We start from the raw sequence: 24766 nt of genomic DNA on the forward strand, positions 1-24766 counted from the left end.
AACACTGAATAAGAACTTGTTGCCTAAAGCTCCAGCCTTTCCCTAAAAACGTGCAGTGTGAGCCAGGCTTTTCTCCGTGATGCCCACTGCCAGGACTAGAGGCAACGGGCACGAACTCAAGCAACATGAAATTTCTTCTTAAGAAAACAGTTTTACAATGAGAGGGATCGGGAAAAAAAAAAAAAAAAAAAAGAAACAAGTCACTGTGAATGCTGCCTTTTCACCATGTGCTTCACCCCAAAAATAAGAAGAGGGAAGAGGAGCGCCACAGCTAACGCCGCTGCCCACCGGGGAACGTGGCGCAGTTTAACCTGAGGGGCAACCTATGTCCTCCCCTCACGGGGCTGGCTGTGGAGCCGCGCCGTATCCCCGCCACCTCCCCTGAGCTACGTGCCGTGCCGGGCCGTGCCGGGCCGGGCTCCCCGGCTCCCTCCCGGCCTCTCTCAGCACCTCCCTCGCCTGCCTCCGCCCCCCGGCCGCGTCCAGCGGCTGCCCCAAGCTGCCGGGGCCGGCCGCGGCGCCTCTAGCGCCGGGAGCCGAGCGGGCAGGGCGGCGGCGCTGCGCGGCGGGACGGGACGGGACGGGACACCACAGGACAGGACACCACAGGACGGGGCACCAGAGGACGGGACACCACACCACAGGACGACACGACACGGGACGGGACGGGCGGTCGCCCGGGGCCAGGTGAGCTCGGCTCGGCTCGGCTGCTCGGGGCCAGGCGGGACCGGCAGAGCGGCGGCTGCGAGGGTGGGGGTCGCGCCGCCCTGAGGGGAGACGGGTTGGGGTCATTGGGGGAGCACTGGGGGCCATTTGGGGATCGTTGGGGGCCATTTGGGGATCGTTGGGGGCCATTTGGGAAACGTTGTGGGACATTTGGGGAACGTTGGGGCCATTGGGAACGTTTGGGGAACGTTGGGAGTCGTTGGGGCCGTGAGGGTGCGGGGAGGGTTCGGGTTAGCAGGTGGTGGCAGGATGGCTCCCGCCTGCTCCCCAGCCCAAAATTTAACGCACCGAAGAGATCGGTGGAGATGGAGACCGGCGATGCATTTGCGTGAGCCCCAAAGCCGGTCATTTGGGCTGGCACCTCGGTAGGGTTTGAGTGTGGTTTGTGGTAAAGAGCCCCCCTAAGGGGCTGCGTTTCTAGGCTGGGTCGTGCTTTCAGAGGCACCTGTTGCGCACAACAGCCCTTTTTTAGCTCTTTTTTTTTTGTCCATTTAGACTGGCTGAGTGAGGAATGATCAGTGTGCTGGTAGCGTCCTTTCCTGGCTGCATCAGTTTTCGCTTTGCTTTGCGAACGTATAGGTTTTGTCACTCATGGGCGGTGTTTATAACAGCACCAAAGGCTGCTGCTTTTACCGCCTGATTGCTTTTCATTGATTTACGTGAAGGCGCTGAAGAAGTGTTTGTAAACTAATTCACTAGCCCTCTGATGGCATGCCTGTCCAGCACATCAAAAGTGTGATTGAGCAAGCCTGGGCTCGTCTGGACTTAGGTTGGATCAGTAATAGTCATGCTGAAGACATGGTAGAATGAGCTTCCACGCGGGCCAGAGGAGAGTTTACAACCTTTGGCATGCAGGTTTAAGTGTTATTCAGCCCCAAGGCAAATTACGTGGGTCTTTAGCTCTGTCACTTGTGCGGATTGTTGGCGTTGCACATCTCTACTCAAAGTACGTTTCATCCTTTTGCTGGCATAGGCTAACAGTGTACATCATCATTACAAGACAGCTGCTCAAGTTGATCTTCCTGTTCTTAAGCTTTCAATTTATGGCTTCAGCCATTTCTTCCTGAAGATGGAAAGTATACTTCTATAAATGTCCACATGAGTGGAATGAGCAGGATTTGGTCCTCTGGGGGGTGACCTGGAAATGTGTTTGTTGAATTAAACTAAAGAACAGGAAACATCTCTCTGCTTAGGAGGGTCTCTAAGTGCTTGTCTTCACTGAGGAAGCATGCATAACTTGTCAATAAAAGCAAACTCAAATGTGAAATGCTTTGAAAGAAGATGCAGGACAGAAATTGGGTGTAAAGGGTTTCTGCTCAGACATGAAGTAGTGCCGCTGCAATTTTCAACTTATGCTACAAGTTAGTAGTATTATTTCTACAGTGGCAGTCAAAAATCAAGCAAACTAATGCTAGTAGTATCTTAGTTTAATGTCTTAAGGTAATTCCACAGATCAGATGGCATTTGTGAGCAAGATTTTTCTTCTCTTCAGTGCCATCCAAATTTAATGTTAAACCTGTATTCCTAATATATCAACAGAAATTGTCTGTAATTAGAGCCAGTTGGAGAGAAACAAAGGACTAAATTCTAATTCTCAAGTTAATTGCTCAGTTTATACAGTTAGGGCAGTGAATACTTTTAGTCAGGTCATCCACTAATAACAGTAGAGTATTGGTGGATTCAGGAAAGATTTGGACTCCATGAGAGAATAACTGTCGTTAAATTTTGACAGTTTTTAGTTCTAAATATGTAATATGATCAGTGCCCTTGACAAACAGAGCATGACTTTAAAACCAATTGCTATGTGTGAGTTTTGAATTTTATATTTTCAATGGAATACTAGATTAGTTAATTGAAGGCCAAAATCAGGATAGATGATAGACTTAGTCTCAATGACTTCAACTGAAGAATTGGAATGAATAGGGCATGCTATATTTGGCCTGAGCTGTGAGCTTTCTGGTAAATGGTAAGTCCAGTAGTTTTGTTATGGCTAGGTGCAATTAAAAGCTTTGCTGTTTTCTCAGATGTGTGGATTTATTTGTTTTAGAATAGTTCTGTTGGAAGGGACCTTCCGAAATCAACTAGTCTGATCACTTCAGGGCTGACCAGCAGTTAGGGCACATCACTGAGGGCATTGCCCAAATGCCCCTTGAGCACTGACGGGCACGGGGCAGCACCCAGCTCCCCAGGAAGCCTGTTGCGGTGTGTGACCGCCCTCACGGCAAAGAAACGTTTCCTGATGCCCAGCCTGAACTCCCCGGCGCAGCTCTGTGCCGTGCCCGTGCCCTGCCAGCGGGTCCCAGGAGCGGAGGCCGGCGCCTCCCCCTGCGCTTCCCCTCCTCGGGAGGCTGCGGAGAGCAGCGAGGTCGCCTCTGGGCCTCCTCTCCTCCAGGCTGGGCAGCCCAAGTGTCCCCAGCCTCCCCTCACAGCACATGCCTTCCAGCCCTGCCACCTGCTGTGCTGGCCTCCTCTGGGCGCTTTCAGGGACCTCAGCAGCCTTTCTGTGCTGTGGAGCCCAGAACTGCACACAGTACTCGGGGTGAGGCCTCACCAACACTGAATACAGCAGGAGAATCCCCTCTTTTGACCAGCTGGCTGTGCTGTGTGTAATGCACCCCAAAATGGGGTTTGCCCTCTGTCTGGCAGGGCACACTGCTGGCTCATGTTGATTTAGAGAATAGTAATTTGTTGCAGAACGCTGGTGGGTACTACTCATCTTGTGAACAAGAAGAGAGTGAAGTGAAACATTTCAGGTTTATCAGATAGGTGCTCATGACTATGCAGGTCTTATTCTTTCCAGTGATACGTTCCTGGTGGAATAGCAGTTTGGAAAGGATCTGTATTTGCTGTGTGAAAAGACAGACTTATATAAATTATATGGTAATTAGTAGGAATCAATTGCTTAGGAGTCTTGCATTCCTTTTGTGCCAAAATATCTTTGAAATTTATTGTTGTTCAGGGTGGATAAAGAACCCTTTGTAGTTGCCATTAAGTCAAAGACCCAAAAAAAGGGATCTCAGCCTCCTCCCTGCATGAGTCACATGGATCTGTCTCCAGCTGTGACTTGAACACGGTGTATATGCTACAGGTGTGCAAGCTCTGAGTGTTACTTACATCGGCCTCAGGACAGTTTCATTTCAGGTAATATGTAGTGGAACTAACACAAGATTTTGCAAGTGTATGTGGTAGCTTAAGTTCCAGCCTCAGTCTTTTCTGTTTTCCTCTTATCCATGGGTGGTAGAGCCTAGAAATCAGTTTGCTGTTTGATGTAGCAGCTGTTTTTCAGCCAGTGCCTTATTAACGCAGTGGTTCTTGTTCTTCCATTCTAGGTTCCCTTCTGCAGACTGTTGAAATAGTGTTCTCAATATATCACAGAGAAAAAAGAAACTAGTTTGGGACACAATTTACATATTTTTATTCGTTTTAACAGAAAAAAGTAGAAAGTCAGTTATACTAGATGAGACAACGTATGGAAAAGAAATAGCTTATGAAGTTCTCTAATCTGTTTAAAATACTTTTTCACTCCATAGAATTTAGAGAAAATTATTAGAATTTATCACATTATTTCTGTTTTCTGAAGTTTGCATGAGTATGTCTGTTGACGCCTTAGTTGCCAAAAGAGAACAGCCACTCGCAACGGAAGCATTGTATATGTTCTCATTTATGGCATTCCTTAAAAGAGTCATTGAAGATTTAAGGCCAGAAGATACGTCAGTAGGTTTGCCAGAAGCTGTCACGTTTGACAAGATAAGAGACATTCAGAAACAGTACAAGTAGTGAGAAAATGAGCAGTGTAGGTGTTCTGATTATAGAAACGTTATTGTGCACGTGTTACAAAACCCAACATCTTTTTCCTGATGTTTTAGTGTTTTAGATGTTCTCTTAAAAATCTCTTTTATACTTTTAGAGAATAAATCACTGTGGTTGTCTGGATTTATTAGACTTCTGGGCATGCCTGATTGTGAAAGTTGCCAAGTTCCACATTTAATTTTTGACTTCCCCACCAGACTTTGAATATCTTTGTTTCTTTTGCACCAAATTAATTATATGGACATAAGTTGACTGAATGGGTTTCTGATAATACACTACAATACATCAAGTTTTGAAGTCTAGGGGACTTTGTTCCTTCATTACTTATTCATAGCATAGTCCAAGTACTCATATAACTTGAATTTAAAATTGCATTTTTTTTCTTATCTGTGTTTCAGCAAGTCAGCATTGTGGTTAGGGTGGTTTATTTGTGAGAAGGCTAATCGCATTTTTATAGAAGTGGTGACGGTGAAAGAAGCCATGTGGAGTGTACAAAAGTAAATTTTCGAAGCTGATATCTAAGTGGGGGCTGAAGACAGAAACGGTGCTGGTTTAAATCATTTTGAAGTCTCTTTGAAATCAACAACTTCTGTTGTCTGACTGCTTTCAAGTCTTCAGGAGTTGATTAGTATTGGCTAACTTGTATCAGCTGTATTGGCCTAACCTGGGCTCCAGTCTGAACTTGGCCTCCCTTTTGTTCCCGAAGGGAACAATCACAGGGCTCTGAGCTCTCTAGACTTACATGGTACCCTAAGGAGGAGCCTGAGGTGTTCTGGCTTAACATTTCATAGAATCTCTTGATAGAGGACCCCAAAATATTTACCCCATGTGAAGAAAGAGGTGCCAAAGTTCCTTGTGCTGCACAGGGTACTGATGCCATAGTCCTAAGCAGAGTTGTAGTAGGGCTCTGGAAGATACTTGCTTCAGTGCATCCATCTTTAAGAAATGTTGAGCTTTGTCTTTGGTACAAACAATGCATTTTGGCCATTGAGCTGTTGATTAAAACAGGCTGAGAATGGCTATTTATTTTAGGAAAAATAAAAGCATAAAAGAAAATAAGAAACAACAACACAAAGCAGAATAAAACAAACAAAAAAAGAACAAAAACCCTTCACCAAGTATTGTGCTCCTTAGCTTCCAAAGAGATTTTAACAGCTCCAATGGCATGATCCAAGAGGCCTGTTAAGTCAATAAAGTAAAGTTCAGGATGAAATCACAATCTCATTTCTTTATTGGACTTTTTTTGAGGGGTGATGCTGTTGTGCAGGCCAGTAGAACATGGCAAGGAGAGTAAGGAAGGAAAGTGTGTAAACTCAGCAGAAACAACTGTTTCATTTCTTTTCCCCCACTTACAGTTATCTGAAAGAAGCTTTCAGGTTTCATTTTCTAAGAGTAGGAAAGTTGAAAGCATGAGCTGAAGAGTCATCTTCCTGTCATCCCTGGCCCTCACTTGACTCCTTACGGTCTGCTTGCTTTGTTCAGTGGCTTGAATATTCCGGCTTTAGAAAAGTCTTTGTCCTTCCCTCTTTTCCTTCCATCAAATTCAAGTCCTGTTACTGAATATGAAGGTTTTGCAAAACTATATTTGTCTTGTTTTCAATGCCGAGATCTTTGTACACTCTTCCTCATCCCTTTTACCTGCGTGGCTCAGAGTGTATCTCTAGCATTCCTTTGATCTTTTTCTGTGTGCCAATTTAAACATAGCCTTGTAATTTTTTTACAACTTTTCTAGCCTGCTTTGTTGTACTTTCAGTCTTTTACTCTGCAGAACACTTTTTTTTTTTTTTCCCATGAAACCTATATACTGTACTCCATACTGCAATGTATTACTAATGAAATGTAAACTTAACTTGCCTGTAGTTGAAGTAACCGGACCTGTGACAAATTAACTACTTTATTACATCTCTGCTTGTCATACTTCATCCGTACTTTGTAAACTCTTTGAAGTAGAAACCTGCTTAGGTATTGTCACTGAAGGGCTTTTTCATTTGCTCTAGTAGGTTTAATAGACTGCATGGATAATACTGTTCTCTTGAGGGAGTACACAATGTAGAAGAGGATTTCCTGGAGAGTGCAGAACTTTTATATGAGCTAGAAAGAGGCCTCTTGCATATCTGCAGGATATGAGGAAATGAAACATTGCCACACTGGGTAAGAGAGAGCAACGCAGTTGCTTGAAGTTGTCCCCTGATCCATTTTTGCACTATATACGATGAGACAAGTTAATGTAAGAGACAATTAAGGACCTAAAATGCTTTATGGCACTGAGTGCCATCATGGAGAGCCATCCATAGGGTGTTACACTCATGAATCCACTTATAAAAAATGTAATGATTAAGCTTACACTTTTACACAAGTATAAGGGGAGAACTCTGAGTGTAACTGGGGGCAGACTTTGGCTTACACAGCTTTGTATTTGTAAAATAAATAAATAAATAAAATCTTTCTAATACCAATATCCTGCAGTAGTGCAAAGACTAAATAAAAGAGTGGATTTCTCCAAGAGTTTTTCCTCCCATGTATTTCTGTTAAGAAGTGAACTAATGAGTTACAAGTTTTACAGAGGACCAGTGTGTGTAACCAAACAGTTTGCTGCGCTCTGTAAGCCAACTTATGAAAAAGTAAAAGATTAAATACATTTGAAAGTAGTAAAGATTTGTGTCATGAGGACTCGTTTGGAGATTCCTTGAGCTGTCTCTTCTCATTACCATTGCAGTTTTAGAAAAAGCTGATGTTCTGAACAAAGCGTTTGGATTTCATAGAACACAATATGCCTGATTTTATAGCCTTTTGTAAATACTGAAGAGAATTAGTGAAAAACAAACTATTGTCAGACAGTAATAATCCTATTACTGTCTTCTGGAAAAATGCATTTAAAAAAAAAAAAAAAGCAAACACCTGGAACTACATTTTTAAATCAATGGTGCTACTTCTGCTCCTAAGTTGGTGGATGCTATATGTGCCAAAATTCACAGTGACATAAGACTTTCCAACATAGCGTCCTCCCTATTACATCTAACTTGCCTCTGCCAAAATTCAAAAATAACATAGAAACTTTACTACATTTTGGTTCCAGTCTGGAAAGTATAAGGGGTTGATGGAAGAAGTCTGTAGTCTTCTGTTTCTGAAAGTAATTAAAGGCACTAAGAAGTTCTCAGACCTGGGTAATATGATGTTTCTTTGGCTCTTTTCTGCCTTTTATCACCTGGTAAAGATTTGAATAATGCAGACTGTCAAAACAACAGGCAGAATATTAACATTGATTATTAGTGTATCACAGAACGGTTTGGGTTGGAAGGGACCTTAAAGACCACCTAATTCCAACCCCCCTGCCCTGGGCAGGGACACCTCCCACCAGACCAGGTTGCCCAAAGCCCCATCCAGCCTGGCCTTGAGCACCTCCAGGGGTGGGGCATCCACAGCTTCTCTGGGCAGCCTGTGCCAGGGCCTCACCACCCTCTGAGTGAAGAATTTCTTATATCTAATGTAAACCTACCCTCTTTAATTTAAAGCCGTTACTCCTTGTCCTATCCCTACACTCCTTGACACAGAGTCCCTCCCCAGCTTTCCTGTAGCCCCCTTTAGGCACTGGAAGGCCGCTGTAAGGCCTTTCTGGAGCCTTCTCTTCTCCAGGCTGAACAACCTCAATTCTTTCAGCCTCCTCCTCAACAGAAATTTCTTTTCGGTAAATTCATTTTTTTAAAATCCAAGATCTTAATAGAAGGTATCTATGAAAGTAGGCAAATTGGGCCCCAGTGACTATGGATGATATAAGTGTGATTTGAACAAAACAGCCTGAGGTAGGCAGCCTAGTCCGAAGTAAATGACTGATTGCTTTGGGCTATAATTTCCAACATGAGTTGTTGTTACCAACAGTTTATGCATTGGCTGTGAGAACCTGCTCTGGCTAAAGCTCAGCACGAGAGAACTAACAGTTTATTACATTTTAACAACTCCCAGTAAATAGATGTATTCATCAAGCAGTGTAAAATGTGAATGTCATTTTCAAAAGCTGGTTTAACGAAGTACAATACGGCACAGGCAGCTGTATTTTCGTGGCTTTAAGCCTACTGAAAACCTAACACAAGGCAAGAAGTGGCTGAAGGAAGGCTGGGTATCCCGACAGGTCGCTTGGAAAGGAGCCCAAGTTTCTCCTGCTGCACGCTGAGTGGAGCTGCGCCAGGCAGCCACCCTGGAGGCTTGTTGCAGATGCTCGGCCCCCATCTCCTCTGCCTTCCCGCTGGGCTCGCAGTACTCACCTGCTTTCCTGGGGCACCTCTGAGCCCTCTTCGAGGTGCGTGCCTGTGACCGACTGGCGAGCTGAAGTGCTTGAAAAACATCAACTACAAGTAATGCTCCCTACCTTTCAGAGATAAAAAGCTGGGTACAGCAGAGTAATGCCTTATGCGTCTTGGTTTTAGCAATTTTCTTTGCCTGCTCTTAGTTTAAGTTAAGTTGCCCTTAGCTTACTGACCTTCATGGCCCCATTTTGCCTGTCCTTCTGCAGCAGGCTCCCTGACACAGTGTTTGTCCTGCTCAGTCTGTTAGATTTCAGTAGCATCTCCTGCAGAAACTGTGCTCCTTAGGCAGGCAAAACTCCCATCATGTTGAAGGACAGTTCCATCAGAAAACTAATAAAATAGCATGGCATAAGGCAGCTAACAGGAATGGTAAGAATACAGACTCCTCTGTAGACATCTTGCTGGCTGTTTCCAGTAACCTCTTTAAGTTCTGGAGAATGTGATGTTAATGCAGAACTACAACTTGTAACACAACATGCATAACAACCCTCTAATTTTTCAAAGTGTGTTTACTCATTTATTTTTAGGAAAGTTCCTCCAATTCTGGTGTCACTTTCAAATTAATGACAAGCTATGATAAGTAGTCTGAAACCTGGGTACCAAGGCTACAAGCCTGTCGCTGGTCAAAATACAGAACTTTTAATGGAGAGGAAACAGGATACAACAGATTTATGCCTCAGTTCTTATTTCCTGCTTTCTGAATTTCTGCAAGTCATTGAATATTCTCTTCTACTTCAGGCAGTTAGCTCCTTGTAAATAAAAGTTGCTTAGTTGTTGTTTGAGAATAGCAAGTGAGAAAGTTATGACAACCAGAAGGTTATGACAACATCTTTACCTGTGGTCTGTGTGTAGAATTCTTTCCCACATGTGGGTGGTTCAGTAGTTACACCCAGGAGCTGTTGCACTTGATTAGATTTGCTTGATTTCCAAGTGAAAATTTTTCTTCCTGCTGCAAAAACTAGGCAGATTCATGCTGGGCTTACTGAGTCATACTCTATCAATCTATTGTAATGAACAATGAAATTGTTTGGTTATACGAATGAATGAAAGATTTCACTTACACCTGTCTATAATGTTCACAAATGTATATTTACAATGAAATTACTTTTTAGAATTAATAAGAGAAGATCTTTAGAATCCCTGTACAAAGAGGGGATGCAAATAGGTTTAATAGAAACATGATGTCCAAACATTTTTGAATGTATTGCATGATCTTCATTTCAATAGATGTGGTGAAATCATATTTCACATCTTGCTTTAAAAAAAAAATCTCAAAGCGAGTAGGATCTTTTTCTTTGATAGTGTATGAACAAGATTGTTGCAAAAAAGAAAGAAGCACTAATGTCATTTCCTAACTTTTTTTGTAGTAATTTTCATTAGACAGTGGAACGAATAATGAGCTAGCACAAATGCTGAAGGTCTTGCAAAAAGTCAACCAAGCGGTGACCATGTCAGGATTTCTCTTTACATATTTATTCACTTTGCTCCTATCTGGCTTTTATAGCTTTCCCTGAGAACATTAATTTGCATTCATAACTTTGAATAGCTTCAGAATTCTTGATATATCTGTATTCTGTCAACAAGAAGCTGTGCCTCTGTCCTCATTTATCTTTGCCAGGCCCATCTCAGGAAGTGAGAACAGTGTCCAGAAAAAATAAACCCAACAAGGGGGATAAAAATCTAAATGTGCAGAAAGTATTTATTACATCCTTTCATTTAATCACTGGACAAATATTAGCAAAGTTCACTGTGGGATGCCTGAGTTAGAGTAAGGTCTGTTCAAACTCCTAAGGGCTATGGAGCACTCAGGGCAGATCTGGAATTAGAAGCAGGGATTTCTTGGCTCCTACCCTCAAATTTGGATGCTTAAAATGCAGTTGTCCTATGTAGTGGGTGAGGCACTAATGGGATTGTCTAAGGAGGTCTGCCAGACCAAACAGAGGGCGTGCTTGATGGCGTGGGAGTAAACCTTTGTCCTAGTCATCTAATTTCATGTACATCTCTTTGCAGACCTGAGGCTTGAGGAAGAAAAGAGGTGCAGAGACTGTAGTGGCATTCTGAATCAGGATTATGTGGGACACGGGGCAAGAGCTTTGCTTCGGTACTTACCAGCACCAGTGACTAATCTCGTAGGTGCTGAATATTATACACTGAGTATTTTTGGGCTCTGCAGTCAGTAAATTAAGTAGCAGAATTACACTAATTATCCTTAAAACCTGATGATAAAAAATGTCATGCTTTAACATTTGTAGGTTTCAAGTGTTTTTGACTGACAACTTCAAGGATGGTCCACCAACGATACAATTTACGAGTGTTAAAAGAAATGCACAACCAAAAGCTGTGTTTGCTTTCTGTGTTTACTCCTGCTTCCAATTCTCATCTCAAATTAGGTCACTTTCAAGCAAAGCCAAGCTGCCCATCTATCCCTTCACTTTACGGGGAAATCTCTTCTGTAGTACGGTAACTATCTGTTCATGGTGATATGGTAGGACAACAAACTAAACACCAATTCTAGTGTCCCTTGTTTCTACTACTGAGAAATGAAGAATTGCAATGTGAATGGGACAGAAGAGCTTTATTAATAGATGATATTTAGGTGTTCAGGACAAGGTGAAGACTGGTTTGGGAAATGCCTGATAGGATATGTTTCCTGCGAATCTTTAGAAAGCCAGTTGGCCTCTGAAGTTTCTTGTTTTTCTTGTTTGTTTGTTTTTGTCTGGTTTGGTCCATTCCTGCATAGGATTGTGTACATTAGCTGTGTCCATTATTTTAGCATACCACATGTTTTCTCTCAGTTTTAGTATGCTTGATCTTTGTTTTCCTTTTATCAAGAGCCTTTCTTCCTGCTTATTAACATCTGCAGCACCCATGCAAATATCATTCATGGTATTGCCACAATTTGACTTATTTCCTTAGAGTATTTCAGTTTTAAGTGTGGCATCCAGCATCTGCAAAATGGAAACATTATGGTCACCATCTAGATCAGTCTGCTTCAATCCAATCAGTATGGTCTTATTTTTCTGCTAGAAATATCACATACTGTGTAACTGGTGGAAACACTGGCTGGCAATAATATTGCACAGTTCTAATTTTTATAAAGCCTTTACTTTGTTTTCTGTGCTACGCTGTTATATTTGTGTAATTCATTTGCATGTAATTTTAATCAATTTCCAAAGTGTTGATTACCTAGCAATTTCACTCACTCATTTATTTCTCAGTTTATTCCCAAGGCACTTTACTTGGAGTGTTCAGCCCATAGTAACCATTTTAGGCTAATAAATATTTACATTCATATGAAAGCTTGCAAAAAAATCATTTTAGCTCCAACCTTAGCATGAATTTACAACACCTGAAGGAATTCACAGTTTACGGTTCCCAAAAAGAAAGAAACCTGTTGAAGCCTGATGTAGCATGTACAAAAGTGCAGTAAAGCTTACAGGTAGTATGACTGCAAATTTTTTCAGTGCTAATCAATACACTCATAAATCCACTAAACTCGCGATGGCCGAATTAAACTTCTGGTGTCATGCAGAATGCTCTGATCTTCCATAAAGCTGATACATCAAAGATATATAATAAATATATAAAGTTTACTGCCTTGCATTTATCTTAAGAATCAACTATTGCATCACTTGTACTATGAATCTCTAAAATTCTTCATTAAAGAGCTAATGCATTCAAAAACCACACGAATGTTTCACTTAATGGTTCTTTCAGCATGCGAAATATCCAGAAAATGTACCTTTTTTGCAAGGATCTGATTAAAAATGTATCATTTCATAGAGTGTTGTATCTTATAGTAGGAGGCAGGCTCAGCACCATGTCCCACTGCTCACCTGAGGCAGGCATCACTTGGAAGAGATGTGGAGGAATCGGGTTTTGATGATACACTCCAGGAACTCTCTGCACGCAGTGACTTGTGACATTTTTAATTTTTTTGAGCTTTGCAGTAACTTTTTACTTCGAGGATGAGATGAGGATTGGGGATCAAATTCTTGTGTATTCCTTAGGGATTCACACTTTTGCTATTAAAGTGTCAGATGATAGAACCTGTGGGTGGGGAACCAAAGACATGCTTTCCATATACTTTTTGAGATTAACAAAGCTTTTGGAAAAGCTCCTCAGGCTATTTCTTGTGTGTTTGTTTTGTTTTGTTTTGTTTGTGTTTTTTGTTTTTTTGCTTTTCAAATGTTGAAAGCATTACTTGTGGAAGGACTCATGGTTGTGATCTGATGTATTTGAGATTCTTCAGAGAATTAGAGCTTGAGTGTTTTGTTTTGTTTTTTTCCTCCAGCAAGCAGCTATTTCATTCTTGGTGACTTGCCAGTACTCTACAGAGTGTTTGTGAATTTGTGTGCAATATATACCCAATGGTATAACAGCGCTGAAAAGGTTGCACTCCTGGGTTGGAAACCAGGAATCATTCATCATACTTGCACACCTATGTTTTTTGTAGTCACTATGCTTTATTTATTTATTTTTTTTTCTTCTAGAATGGTTGCCTGGGGAAAACAGCACTGCTGTGTTGGCAGAATACAGCACATTTTATTGAGATTCAGGATTGCTCTAGCAGTCCTTTTACTTCATTTGTTCCTGGCTACAGCAGGCAAAGGTAAGACACATTTTTCCTGATCCATCTAGTGTTGGTATTCCAAATGAGCAATGTTAGTCTTGGTGAGTGGGACTTTTGGATATATTCTGAACAGGCAAGTTTCTGCTCTGTTGAAATCAAAGGGAATAATTGTCATAAACAAGAACTAAAACAGTGCTCGCTTTGGATATACAAACCCTAAGTTCACAGTATTTGTTTTCACAAAAATTCATCAGTAGTAACTTATTTTGGTCTATGGATGAGGAAAGAATATAAATACAATACATGGTAACAAGACAAATTACTTTCCTGCAATTTTTTGAAATGGAATTGTTACCATTACAGAGCCTCTCTTAAATCTTTTATACTTCTCTTTCACGAACATGTCAAGATCCTTTTAGATTCACTGTACATAGTGCAGATATGAACATAAACAAGCTTCCGCATTGTTTCTGACAGTGGATCTGAATATGGCTATGGAAAAGATAACAAGGTCCAAAACATGTAACAGAAATGATGTATTCAAATTTGACCGTGTATGCTTTTTATATAATAGTAAATGAAAAATAAATACTTCTTCAAATTTACCGTGTATGCTTTGTATATAACAGTAAATGAAAAATAAATAGTTCTTGTCATTTCTAGTAGGAATTGAATAACTGGTATGGTGATGTTTGTGTATGAGGTACAGTAGAAGCAACAAATCTGTGTTCTGTTTATTGTTGTTCTTTAAGCTGGCAGGTGCAAGTCTCACCACTCTGAACCTCAACCGATACAGAAAACAGTGCATGTCATTTGTAAAACTTCTTGCATTGATAGTGTTTAATGCATTAATTGTGCTAGTGTTGGGCATGGAATATTACAAAATTAGAGGAGATTTTTGTCCCTTACTTAACGGTTAGTTTTAGAGCTGCCTCCTGTGTTGTGCATGTTATCGTACACTAGAAGGTTGGAGTTTCTAGCAGTTCAACCACTAGCTTTGAGGAAGCAAGCAAAGAGGGAATTTGTCTTTCACCTAGGCGTGACTTGCCAGACAGTAATCCTTCAAGAAGACCTAAACTGATACAAGGGTTTATTTATGGTTCCATACTCTTGTTTGTTGTTTTGTTTTGTTTTTAGGCTGTTAGCATTGTCAGCTGCATCTTTATTCAGTTCTTTTCTCAACTAAGGTGACAAAGTACGTTTGTGTTCTCCAGGAAATAACAAGAGGGAAGAACTGCCTGTGTTCTCTCTGATGTATAGGACACTGGATAATATGACGTAGTTTATCCCCATATATACAACTATATACAACTGTGAATGAAAAGGAGGGACAAAATTTGTTTTGAGGAAACAGATGTTAGCTTTGGATTTCCAAGATGTTTAGCAGAATCAAATGACCCATATGTAGAAAATTTAGTTTTAAACTTGTTATTAAGAACAGTTATCAGCTCTAGATGGAATACATCAGGATTTTTATGATGTCATTTTAATGGACTGTAACAAGCCAAATGTGTTACAGGTGGCAAACACATGTACAGAAATTAATGGATATTGTTACTGGTTAAAAGCCAGATTATGCATTTGCATAAACACATGGCTGTTTAGATTGAAGGGAAGATGCAACTGAACTGAATGCTCAATTATACTCATATAGTAGCTATTAGTAATGTAAGGAAAACAGTCGTTTTCCTTACATTAAAAAAATAGTTATATAAAAACCTATAAAAATAGTTGTTAATGTACTGAAAGAATCCTACAGATCTAACTCTTATTACCAATGGTTGACCATCTCTTCTAGAGATAGCAGTTATTACAACCTGTTAGAGGTGAAATGCAACAATTTGCATTTCTGAAAGAGGTTAAGTGTGTGAGTACAGCAAATGCCAATGAAATGTCAGACCCCAGTTCCTACTGAATGGAGTTTCCTTGACTCCATCTGGTGGTTTGTGCTTATTTTTCTTAATCTGGAGATGTTTGGAATGTTCTTTCTCCCATGCGATGTTTTCTGTGCAGTGGTGATAAAGGTACATTCGACGGGCAGGTTTCCGAACATGATTTGTATTGTCTGGACCCACAGGAACTAATTGTAAGCTCAGAACGCCCCTGGCAAAGGACAGCCAATTCCAGCTCCACCCTTCGTGGGTCAAGGGTGGGCCACAGCCCAAAAGTACCAGAGAAAATAAACGATCATTAACAGAACTTCCAGGGCTTTGAAGTAATGTTATCTTCTTGTACTGCATCCACCCACATATCTAACAGACCTAGCTAAGATGATGTTGATAATTAATTTCTAACTAATTTAGTGCTGTGCTGTGTGTTCCACTTGGACCACTGAAATGCATTTGCTGATTGTGGTTATGATCTTTTACGTGCTTTTTCAGCGTTCTTTGGATAGACTGTCCACATGAAGTTTTTCAAGCCTTTCCTCTAACAATTCAAACAAGATTAGTATCAGTTCTCTAGCTTTGGCACCACTTCTTGGCACTTTTTTTTTTTTTACAAACTGTTTGGGACAAAGTGGTCCAGACATCCCAGTTTCTTAAATGCTTTAAATAGTGAAAGGTAGACCTCTCTAAGTAAACTCTTTTGTTCATTTAAACTAATTCATCAGGCCTTGCGTACTGATTGATGACAGTCTTCCTGAACGACACAAAGCAGTGTAGGAGAATCATCAGCAGGATTGATCTCATTTTGCTCCATTTCTGTTGGTTACCTGCAAGTTCACGTCCTCTTTGAAGCCTCATGTGTCTCCAAACTGCTTGCGTATGTCTGGCTTGCACTTTGGCTCCCTTGACAACTTCATAGTGCAAGCACCTGTAAAGAATGTACTATGATTTTGCAGCCCTGTAATTAATTCACTGTTTTCACTTAAACCCTGATTTAATGCCTAACATGAAATCAAGCCTCTCTCAGAATTTGTTCACTTCCAAAATCAGGTCTGCTGTTGATATCTCAAGTTTTGATTAGCATTTCTGCTCAGAAATGGACTTACAGTTTTTGAAAGATAAAGGGATCCTGGATTGTTAACAGTGACTTCAGTTTTTGAAGCTGTGTCAGGAGACTTCCTTCACCAGTCACTCTGGCCATCTTTGTATATTCAACATTGCTTACAGGAATTTTGGAGGGCATTTGATTCATGCAAATAAATTGCTGACATACGCACTATGAGGAACAGCAGCTGCATAAAATCTTTCAAAACCTCCACCTTAAAACCTTCCTACTTATAAGTGAAAAAGTTAAGCAATTATTTTTCTTTAGGGGGCCTACGTCACAAGTGTTAGCATATGACCATGCATCTAGGTCTCTGCTTCCTTTATATAGTCAGTTTCATCATGATCTGTCCAAACTGGAAAGTAAAAGATTGATTTTAATTGCAGTCAGCCTTTTACTAAAAAGGGTACATTTGAGTCTGTATCCAAAAAACTCTACTTCTGGGACACTTTTCCCCACCCAATCTCCCTCACCCCAGCTTTTAAGTCACATTTTAAAAACCAGTTTTCCATGCTGAACTGTTCTTTGCTGAGCATACCAGATTTTGCCTGATGCACTCTGACAAATGGCCAAAGTGAATGAGTGAATTCATGCTTTAGGGTGTGGTGGAGGGGGTAAGTAGTTCTATTGCTTGCTGTTAGAACAAGTGTGTTTCACTTATCCATTGCCAGGATGTGTGGAACAACGCGAAGTATAATCTCACCATTAAAAATCCACTCTCCCCTAATTAGGAATTTCACCTCATTTGGCCTGAACCCTCAGGGTTCTTCAGGTCCGCTTGGTCTCTAGCCTTGCATGGTACTACCATGATGTATGCTGAACTTTAGGAATGATTCAGGGTTGTGAAAGATGCCTACAAGCTTCTGCTAATTAACGTCACAAAGGGAATCTCCGAGCTCTAGTATGCCACAAGAGCAGTTATCAGTGACTTTCCATGAAAATGGATCAACAAATATTGTGTTTCAAACTTTTTCTGGTAGCTTGTATCTATCAAGCTGGACTTGCCACTATTAGGAACATTTTCCTGTTTTTGATTGCTATTGAAAAAGAAGTTTGACAGCCCCAGGGTCGAGGGACAAAATTTGAGCAAATTCCTGGTTCAGAATTGGCCTGAGGAAAGCTGGCGGGCTGAGATGATGAGAGAAGAGCAGGCAGTGACCCTGACAGCTAGCTAGGACTATGAATGGGACACTTCTTGAAAAGAAAACCTGGATCCCAATTGCCTCAAGGTTTGTCTTTTCACAGGGGAGCTAATGAAAAAAACTTTGTATATTGACCGAGCTTACTCTGCTATCCAAGCCTGACCAATCATGATTACTCACAAACCTTTTCTGTAGGGTACATAAAATCTCTGCGTATATTGATAACTGAATGCCTTCCTAAAGCTATCAGTAATGCATTCTTTTATACCGCTTGAGCATCTACCACGCTGTTTTGTTTTCCCATAATTCCATTACACATCCCACGGGAGGGTTTTTTTGTTTGGATTCATTTTATTGCCGATGGGTGCACAATAAAGCAAGCAATCATGATAATGATTGTATAGCTGGAATGTGCATTTTTTCAAAAATGAAGAATCAGTCCCCGCTCCAGAGAGCTTACATCTACAGCCACAAAAGCCTGTACTTACCTGTAGTGGGACAAAGGAGGAAACGAGGCATCAACAAGAGCTTAACAATTAAGATCAGGTTCTAGTAGTTCAGGTATTCCATGGCACTGCTTGTTTTACCAATGTTGACATAGCCTGACACTTTGCTTTCGCCAGTAAATTCTGTAAATTCAAATTCTATTCTTTCACTAGTAAATTCTGCACCTAAAATTCTGTTTATTTTCACGGTTAAACTCCAGGTTGCCATCTCTGCCTAAGCAGATGTGGGATTCTTAGGCTGGATATCTCTGCAAGTAAATGCTCTGTTAGAGAACTGGGAATGGGGGCTGGATGGGATTAAATTTAAAATAAAGCAGTGACTCCAAACCACATTTCCTGAAATTTACCCAAGCTCATTCTCTTCTAGAGTATGGCTATTTTCTACCTTTCCTGCTGAAGCTGTGCCAATATCTCAGGGTGGTTTTTGTTTGTTTGTTTGTTTGTTTTTAAAGCATGAAGGAGCACAACATTTTTCAGAAAAGCAGCGTGCAAGTCTGGGAGACGAGAAGGCAGTAAGGCTTATAGTCCCTTCTTCTAGCTCTGTGTCTATGTTTTATCCAGTGTCTATTAAATGCAAAATACCTGTGTGATCTTGGCAATAGGAACCAGAACGTGATTCTGTCTTTGCCTCCTGCTTGTAGTTTGAGTGCCTTGTTAGGGAGCTACATGATCGTACTTCATCTCGTGCATGAGTTTTATCTCAAAGCCTTCTTGAGCAGCTAGGATTGATTAACTGCCTCCAAATTTGTTGCTTCCCTACTGCCAAAAAATAACTTACAAGAAGGATATGAAGTTGTTTGATAATATGTGATTTGAAAACTCTTAGGTAAATACCTAGGAAAGGTACTACATGATTGAATAACATTCATATAGAAGATCCTTTTGAAAAAGAAGTAATTTTACAAATCACCTTTTCTTTATTTAGATCACGAGGATTTCCTAGGACGATACAAAGCAGTCTTTAAGACCGAATGTGAAGATCCTTGGATTATGTCACCAAGAATTTCTCTGCTTTCCTTGAAAGAATTCACTGTCTGTGTGCACCTCAAGCTAAATTCCTTGAGTAGTCCCTGGACAGCATATGTGTACAATCAAGAAACACCTAACAGCAATCTCTCTGCAAATAAGTATGATCTTGGACTTACCGGAGATAATGGTAAATTGGGGATATGGTTGTTTGGAAATCAAATAAATATGACAGCAGTGCTCCATGAAAATACCTGGCATCAAATATGTACCCAGTGGAAAAGTGAAGACGAGGAGGTGAAGTTATTCATAAATGGAACAAAAAAAGGAAACAAAAAACTACCTGGAAAAATGTATCTCCCTGGAAAAGGGCAGTTTTTACTTGGCTGTGCAAGGCTGCCAGGTACAGCGACGTCACCTAACCTGGGTATGGCTGGGGAGCTGTACATGTTCAGAATGTGGGATAAAGCAAATATAAAACTTGCCAAGGACTGCAGAGATGGTAGTGTTGTGCGCTGGAGAAAGGAGGATTGGGTCTATAATAAGACAATAGAAGAGGATAACTCTTTGCCGTGTGGTAAGTACCATCACGCCTGTTTTTAAAATAGTTTTTGTGAAAAGTTTATCTCAATGTTTCTAATATTTCTATTCCGTGTTTTGCAAAGTCTTTGTCCACTGGTAATTTCTAACTAAATGCTTAAAAAAAACGTGGGGATCTGCAGCTCTCGACAGCTTTTGTACAGATTTAGACGGTTGCTGTCATGCTTTTTGAAGACTTTCAACTTCCTCCAACGTTTGTGTCTGTCTGCTATCCATGTAATGGCAATGAGAGCAGGATGCATCCAACTGAAACTCCATGGAGTATTAGGGCTTTCTGTCAATGCCATCTTAATTCATTCATACACCTTCTGTTCTGGGAATAAATACAGAGGGGAAGCATTGCTTGTCCTCATTTTGCACATTTGCAGGGTGAGGACTTCAACGAGTGCAAATTTTCACTTCTTCATTGGCACATGGTATGGTCTACATCTTTAAAGTTTATTGGAGGCTCCGATTTCTACTTGTTTCTGTATCAGTGATGTCTTCCTTTATTAAAATGACCAAATGGTTTCTCATACCATTCTCAAAAGTCCTCTCTGGCCTGAAAAAGAACCATGAAAACCTTTAAAACAAAACAAAATTTTACTGTCAGAGAAATTGAGTTTTAATAGACTTGAAATGGAGTAAAAGCAAGAGAATAATCTTCTTTCTAGCTTTTGCTATCCTTTCTATTGATATAAAAGACAAACTTAAGTCAAGTTTGGGTAGGATCCCGTTTATCAACTACAGTAAATGGTATTACCCCCAAGGCCTTCAGAGTTTTTAATGTGATTAGCTCACTTGATTCCTAAAACTCTTACATAGCATAGGTGCTTCAGTCAGACTGTGGCACCAGTTTTAGTCTTCATCATCTCTGTCCTTACAAACTGTACCTACCCATCTTGTGAAAACCAACAAATACTATTTAACTATGTAATATTAAAATCACTCCCTGACTGGGTATATTTCAATTGTTGTAGGAAGGGCATTAAAATAGGGTGTGCAGACTTCTTTTTCTGGGAGAGAAAGAAAACCCTCAGACAAACCAGGCCCCACGGTGGATGCCTTTAACATCGGGTCACGTAACGAATGAAATGCTTCCGCTGGACTTCTGCACATCTTCTCTGTTGGGTTATGTGATTTGAGAGAGGAACTGAAGAAAGGATGTCTGTCTTTTGCTCTCATCTTATTGTGTTTGGAGGAATGCAGCCCAAGGACTGAGAGGGAGAACATTCTGGCTGCCAGACAAAAAGGCTGGTACGAGGAAGGTTTGAGAGAGATCCTTCCAGATAGCAGACTAAATCCTGGTCAGAGTGGTGCGTCTGGTTACTTTTCACTGAGGCACAGAAAGGGCAAACTTCTTGCTTCCGGTTCTAGCACATTCTGCCCCGAATGCAAAGCATCCTTGACCATCTCAGGACATCTAGGTTAGGCAACATCCAGCCCCAGCCACAAATGCTTAGTGATTTTAGAATAAGTCATTTCTCGGGTTGTGGAATCCTTTGTCTAACTGCTGGAGCTCTCTAGTGACTGCGTAAGGTTTCCAAAGCTCTTGTTGCCTAGCCAAACTGAACTTCAATTCTGCTGGCAGAGGTCTGTTTCAGTACAAGAGGCAATCTCTGCTGCCAAATTTAAGTTATCTCCTCTAGGTAACTTGGAAGAATAACAGCTTTTCAAATAAAAGTTCACTGGATTTTTTTTTTTAACAGTGTATTTGCCTGTTGTCAGGAATAGATGCATTTTTGCCGATTGCCTCCCCTCCCTCCAGAAAAAGTCAGCCTGTGAAAGGCACATACTTAGTAAATATCAGTACAACGGTTAAACAAAAAAGAAATATTGACAGGAGGAGTCTATAATAGTGTAAGGCAACTTGAATTGATGGTCCTAGTAGGTCCAATCCTTACAATTGGATTACTTTCTAAAAGTTCTTCGGTCTTCCTGTGTAAAAATTAACTGGTTTGTGGGACTTGTCTGCTGTTGTTAAAACAGCAGGACTAAGAATAGTAAGTATTCTGGAAGATCTAATTTTGCAGCTGCAAAGAACATAACTGGCAAGGGCTGTGCTTCCTGTGTAGACAGACGAAGTGAAAAGGAAGTGATTGATTGCAGTCATAATTGTGCCAGAGGACAAGTTTCAGAATTCTGTCATGATCCAGTGGGCTTTTTGTGCCTACATAAAGCAACAGTTGTCAATGTTACCATGTCAAGGGTTACGATGATTTCTGTGATTTCTCAAGATCTTCGTGCAGTGTGAGCCATTATCTACTTGGTGTCTCATAAGCACTGACTCACTCCATTAATAAGTTTAGATTTACCTAGTGTCACATTATTAGCTTATGTTTCTTTACCTCCTTTTTTTCTGCCTTTCCTTTTGTTGACTCTGTATACCTTTTTCTTTCGGTCTTATGTATTTTTGTAATAATTATTCAGAGTACCAAGAATTTGCCTAGCTTCTTCTTATCCATGTTAGGTCTTAGAAGGACCAGAGTCCTGATTCTGGTAAGATTTACGCACATGATTAACGCTCAAAAGACATGCTGAACTTTAGCAAAGTACCTTGCTTTCCAAAAGTGGATGGATTACCTTTGCAGTGGCCATGCATTTTACACGTCTGAAGATCTGCAAGAAAGGACATACCTGACTGCTTCCTGGTTTGTGATGAGGGGCCGATCACGTTTCTTGGATTAATGGAGCCAGCAATAGAAAACTCTTAGGTTGGAGTTAAAGCTGCAACTCTTGCTTCTTCCAGAAGTCCTAAGACCAAGAGGGGTCACTTCTGCTTGGTGTTCAGCCTTTGCAAGCTGAGCAGGTGTAAGTACTTCATGGAGGGCCAAAGAGGGAGGTGCTCGCTGTTCCACATGCCAAATTTGGAAAATAATTTATCTTATTACTTGATTAATAATACCTGTTTAGCTACAGACCTTAATGTGGACAACGTGAGTGATAACACGAGAGTCTCTCCATAATCCAAGAAAAAAAGGGTACTAAGAAATATAAAGCTCTGGGTGATTTAGGATGACATAGGAAAATGGGTGAGTTTAAAACGCTAAATGCTTGCAAAGAAATTTTCGTCATTTGTGAGCAACAATTGTTGGTGTCATTTTTTGCATGGGATATTTGCAACTCACCTTTAGTAGTAACTTGACAACTGGAAGAAGTTTACTGTTTAAACATTAATCATTTCAGTTACATATTAAACAGTAACATTCTTAACCCAAATATAAATATCCAAACTGTTACACTGTGTATTTATGCAAGGAGCACAGAGATGACAGGGTATCTTTTACAGACTTCAAGGAATAAATGAGATACACGACTTGGGGCGTAATTAAAAGTAGCGTCACTGGAGGTGAAGCCGTCACCTCATTTGTGGGATCGGTGCCCTAATATTTAACAGGATTCCAAGGTCTATTGCCTTTGGTTGCATTTTTTGCTTAAATACAATTCAATGTTGGATTGCGACATTTTAATTTTTCTAAACTGCCCTACCCAACCTTGAAGATTAAGGTGGTGTTCCTTTTTTTCCATGTGTCCTTTTTACTCCCCATGTGGATGAACCTGTTACTGATGTTGCTGGAGGAGGTTTCCAGGCTTGTGGGAACAAAATAATATTGATGGGAAGTCGCCGGAGCCCCATGTGACTCTTTTGCCCTTGAATGCTCAAGGGTGAGGAAAATTTCAGCGTGAGCTACAGCTCTGGTTTGGAGGCATGAGCAATAGGAGGTGTGACTTAGGCTCATGTAATCCCTTTTAAAGATTTTGTGAACTGTTTATGTTTCTGATGACAGAATCAGCTTTCCAGGAAGCCAGGCTGAAGTCCCAGGGCTTTACCTGCTCAGGCAGAAGGTTGAAATGTAGCTGCCGCTTGTCCAGTCTGCATTGCAGCCTGTTGGGTACCAAACTTCGGGCTGTATTGCTGTGTTCACTGAGTGGGTTATGAAAGCTGGAGGTTAAAAAAAGAAATTATTTGCCCCAGTACCATTTTCTTTTTAGAACTGTAAGGACACAGTGCTATAGAAATCTCTAGAAGCTCTTGAAGGAAGTAAATAGATGTGACGGGGAAAAATACATAACTCTGGAGTGCCTGTTTGATGAGTCATGTACAGCTCTACTTTGTACCTATTAACAGAATGCATGTTTGACCTTCCATTTCTTTGTTTTCACTGGCTCTGTCTTCTGCGGTACCAAAGAAATATTTTTTTGGAAATCAGCCTACAAGGGAAGAGGTGACTTGATTCACCTTAGCCTCTGATGTACATCTTTAAACAAACAGAGCTTGATAAAACCTGTATTGGTAAGCAAATTTCCAAAATAACTTGTTTAGCATCAAAACTGAGTTAAAAATAGCGCACCTAAATTTTCTGTTAAGGTTTCTTAAAATGAACTGGCCAAAGTGACAGTGTGAACAAGCACTTTCACTGTTCCCTTCGCTTCTGTCCGACCAGCAGTGATAACCCATCATTTCTTCCATACTGCCACCTCTGAGAGTCAGAGAGACCTTACCTCATGAGAGGCATAGCATGTGGAATTAAGATTGCCTTTAGTTTTATCCTATAGGCATGTCTCAAAATCTACTTTGCACAGAAAGTCAATAGGGGTCAATATGTCTACAGTGGAATGACTGGGGAAGATTTTTACATGCTGCTGTTGCTGATGCCTTGCACGATAGGATGATTCATTTGGCGGAGTTCATCAAATGTTAATGGGACCCAATCTCTTAATAGAAAGCAGAGATTTAATTTGAAGATGAGAATGGTGTGTACTACTCTGGGTGCACATAGATGGGTAAATTGGTAAATAGATGGATTGTAGAACATCAGCACTTTGACGTTTTGCTGGTCAAACTTCTCAGTTTTGTTCTTGAGCAAGTTCATGAGGGGCATTTCCACACCGCTGTATCTTAGTAACACTGAATACAAATGGAGGGTAATTGCTGCACGGTGCTGGTGACTAATGCCGTACGTACTGAGAGCTGTTGCCTATGAGAATGTTTAGAAGAGGGTTTGGAAAGGATTAAAAATAGAGCATGGAATTCACTTTTCCTTGTACAATGTCTTAAATTACTTTTTTTTTGAGCCAGAAGGGGATCCGATATATCTGTTCAAAACAAAAACTTTAATTTTGGCTTTCCCATTTCTGATCGGAATTTGCAATGCAAATCATTTTCCCTGC

General features: G+C 40.8%; 1 protein-coding gene across 7 annotated transcripts in view; it reads left to right on the forward strand.

Moving 5' to 3' along the window:
* The first annotated feature begins 423 nt into the window (after nt 1-423).
* Nucleotides 424-24766, forward strand: part of ADGRG2 (adhesion G protein-coupled receptor G2) — a 62575-nt gene continuing 38232 nt past the window's right edge. For 6 of the 7 annotated variants that reach the window (XM_083850538.1, XM_083850539.1, XM_083850540.1 and 3 more), the window contains exons 1-3: nt 487-687; nt 13331-13449; nt 18975-19592. In XM_083850538.1, the coding sequence (XP_083706664.1) occupies nt 13332-13449; nt 18975-19592 (736 nt within the window). In that variant the 5' untranslated portion in view covers nt 487-687; nt 13331. Of the gene's footprint in view, nt 688-13330; nt 13450-18974; nt 19593-24766 lie in introns of all 7 variants that reach the window. The other variant, XM_083850544.1, reaches the window with a different exon arrangement.

This window comes from Anser anser (genome assembly GCF_964211835.1).
Source record: "Anser anser genome assembly, chromosome: 1".
Lineage (NCBI taxonomy): Eukaryota > Metazoa > Chordata > Aves > Anseriformes > Anatidae > Anser > Anser anser.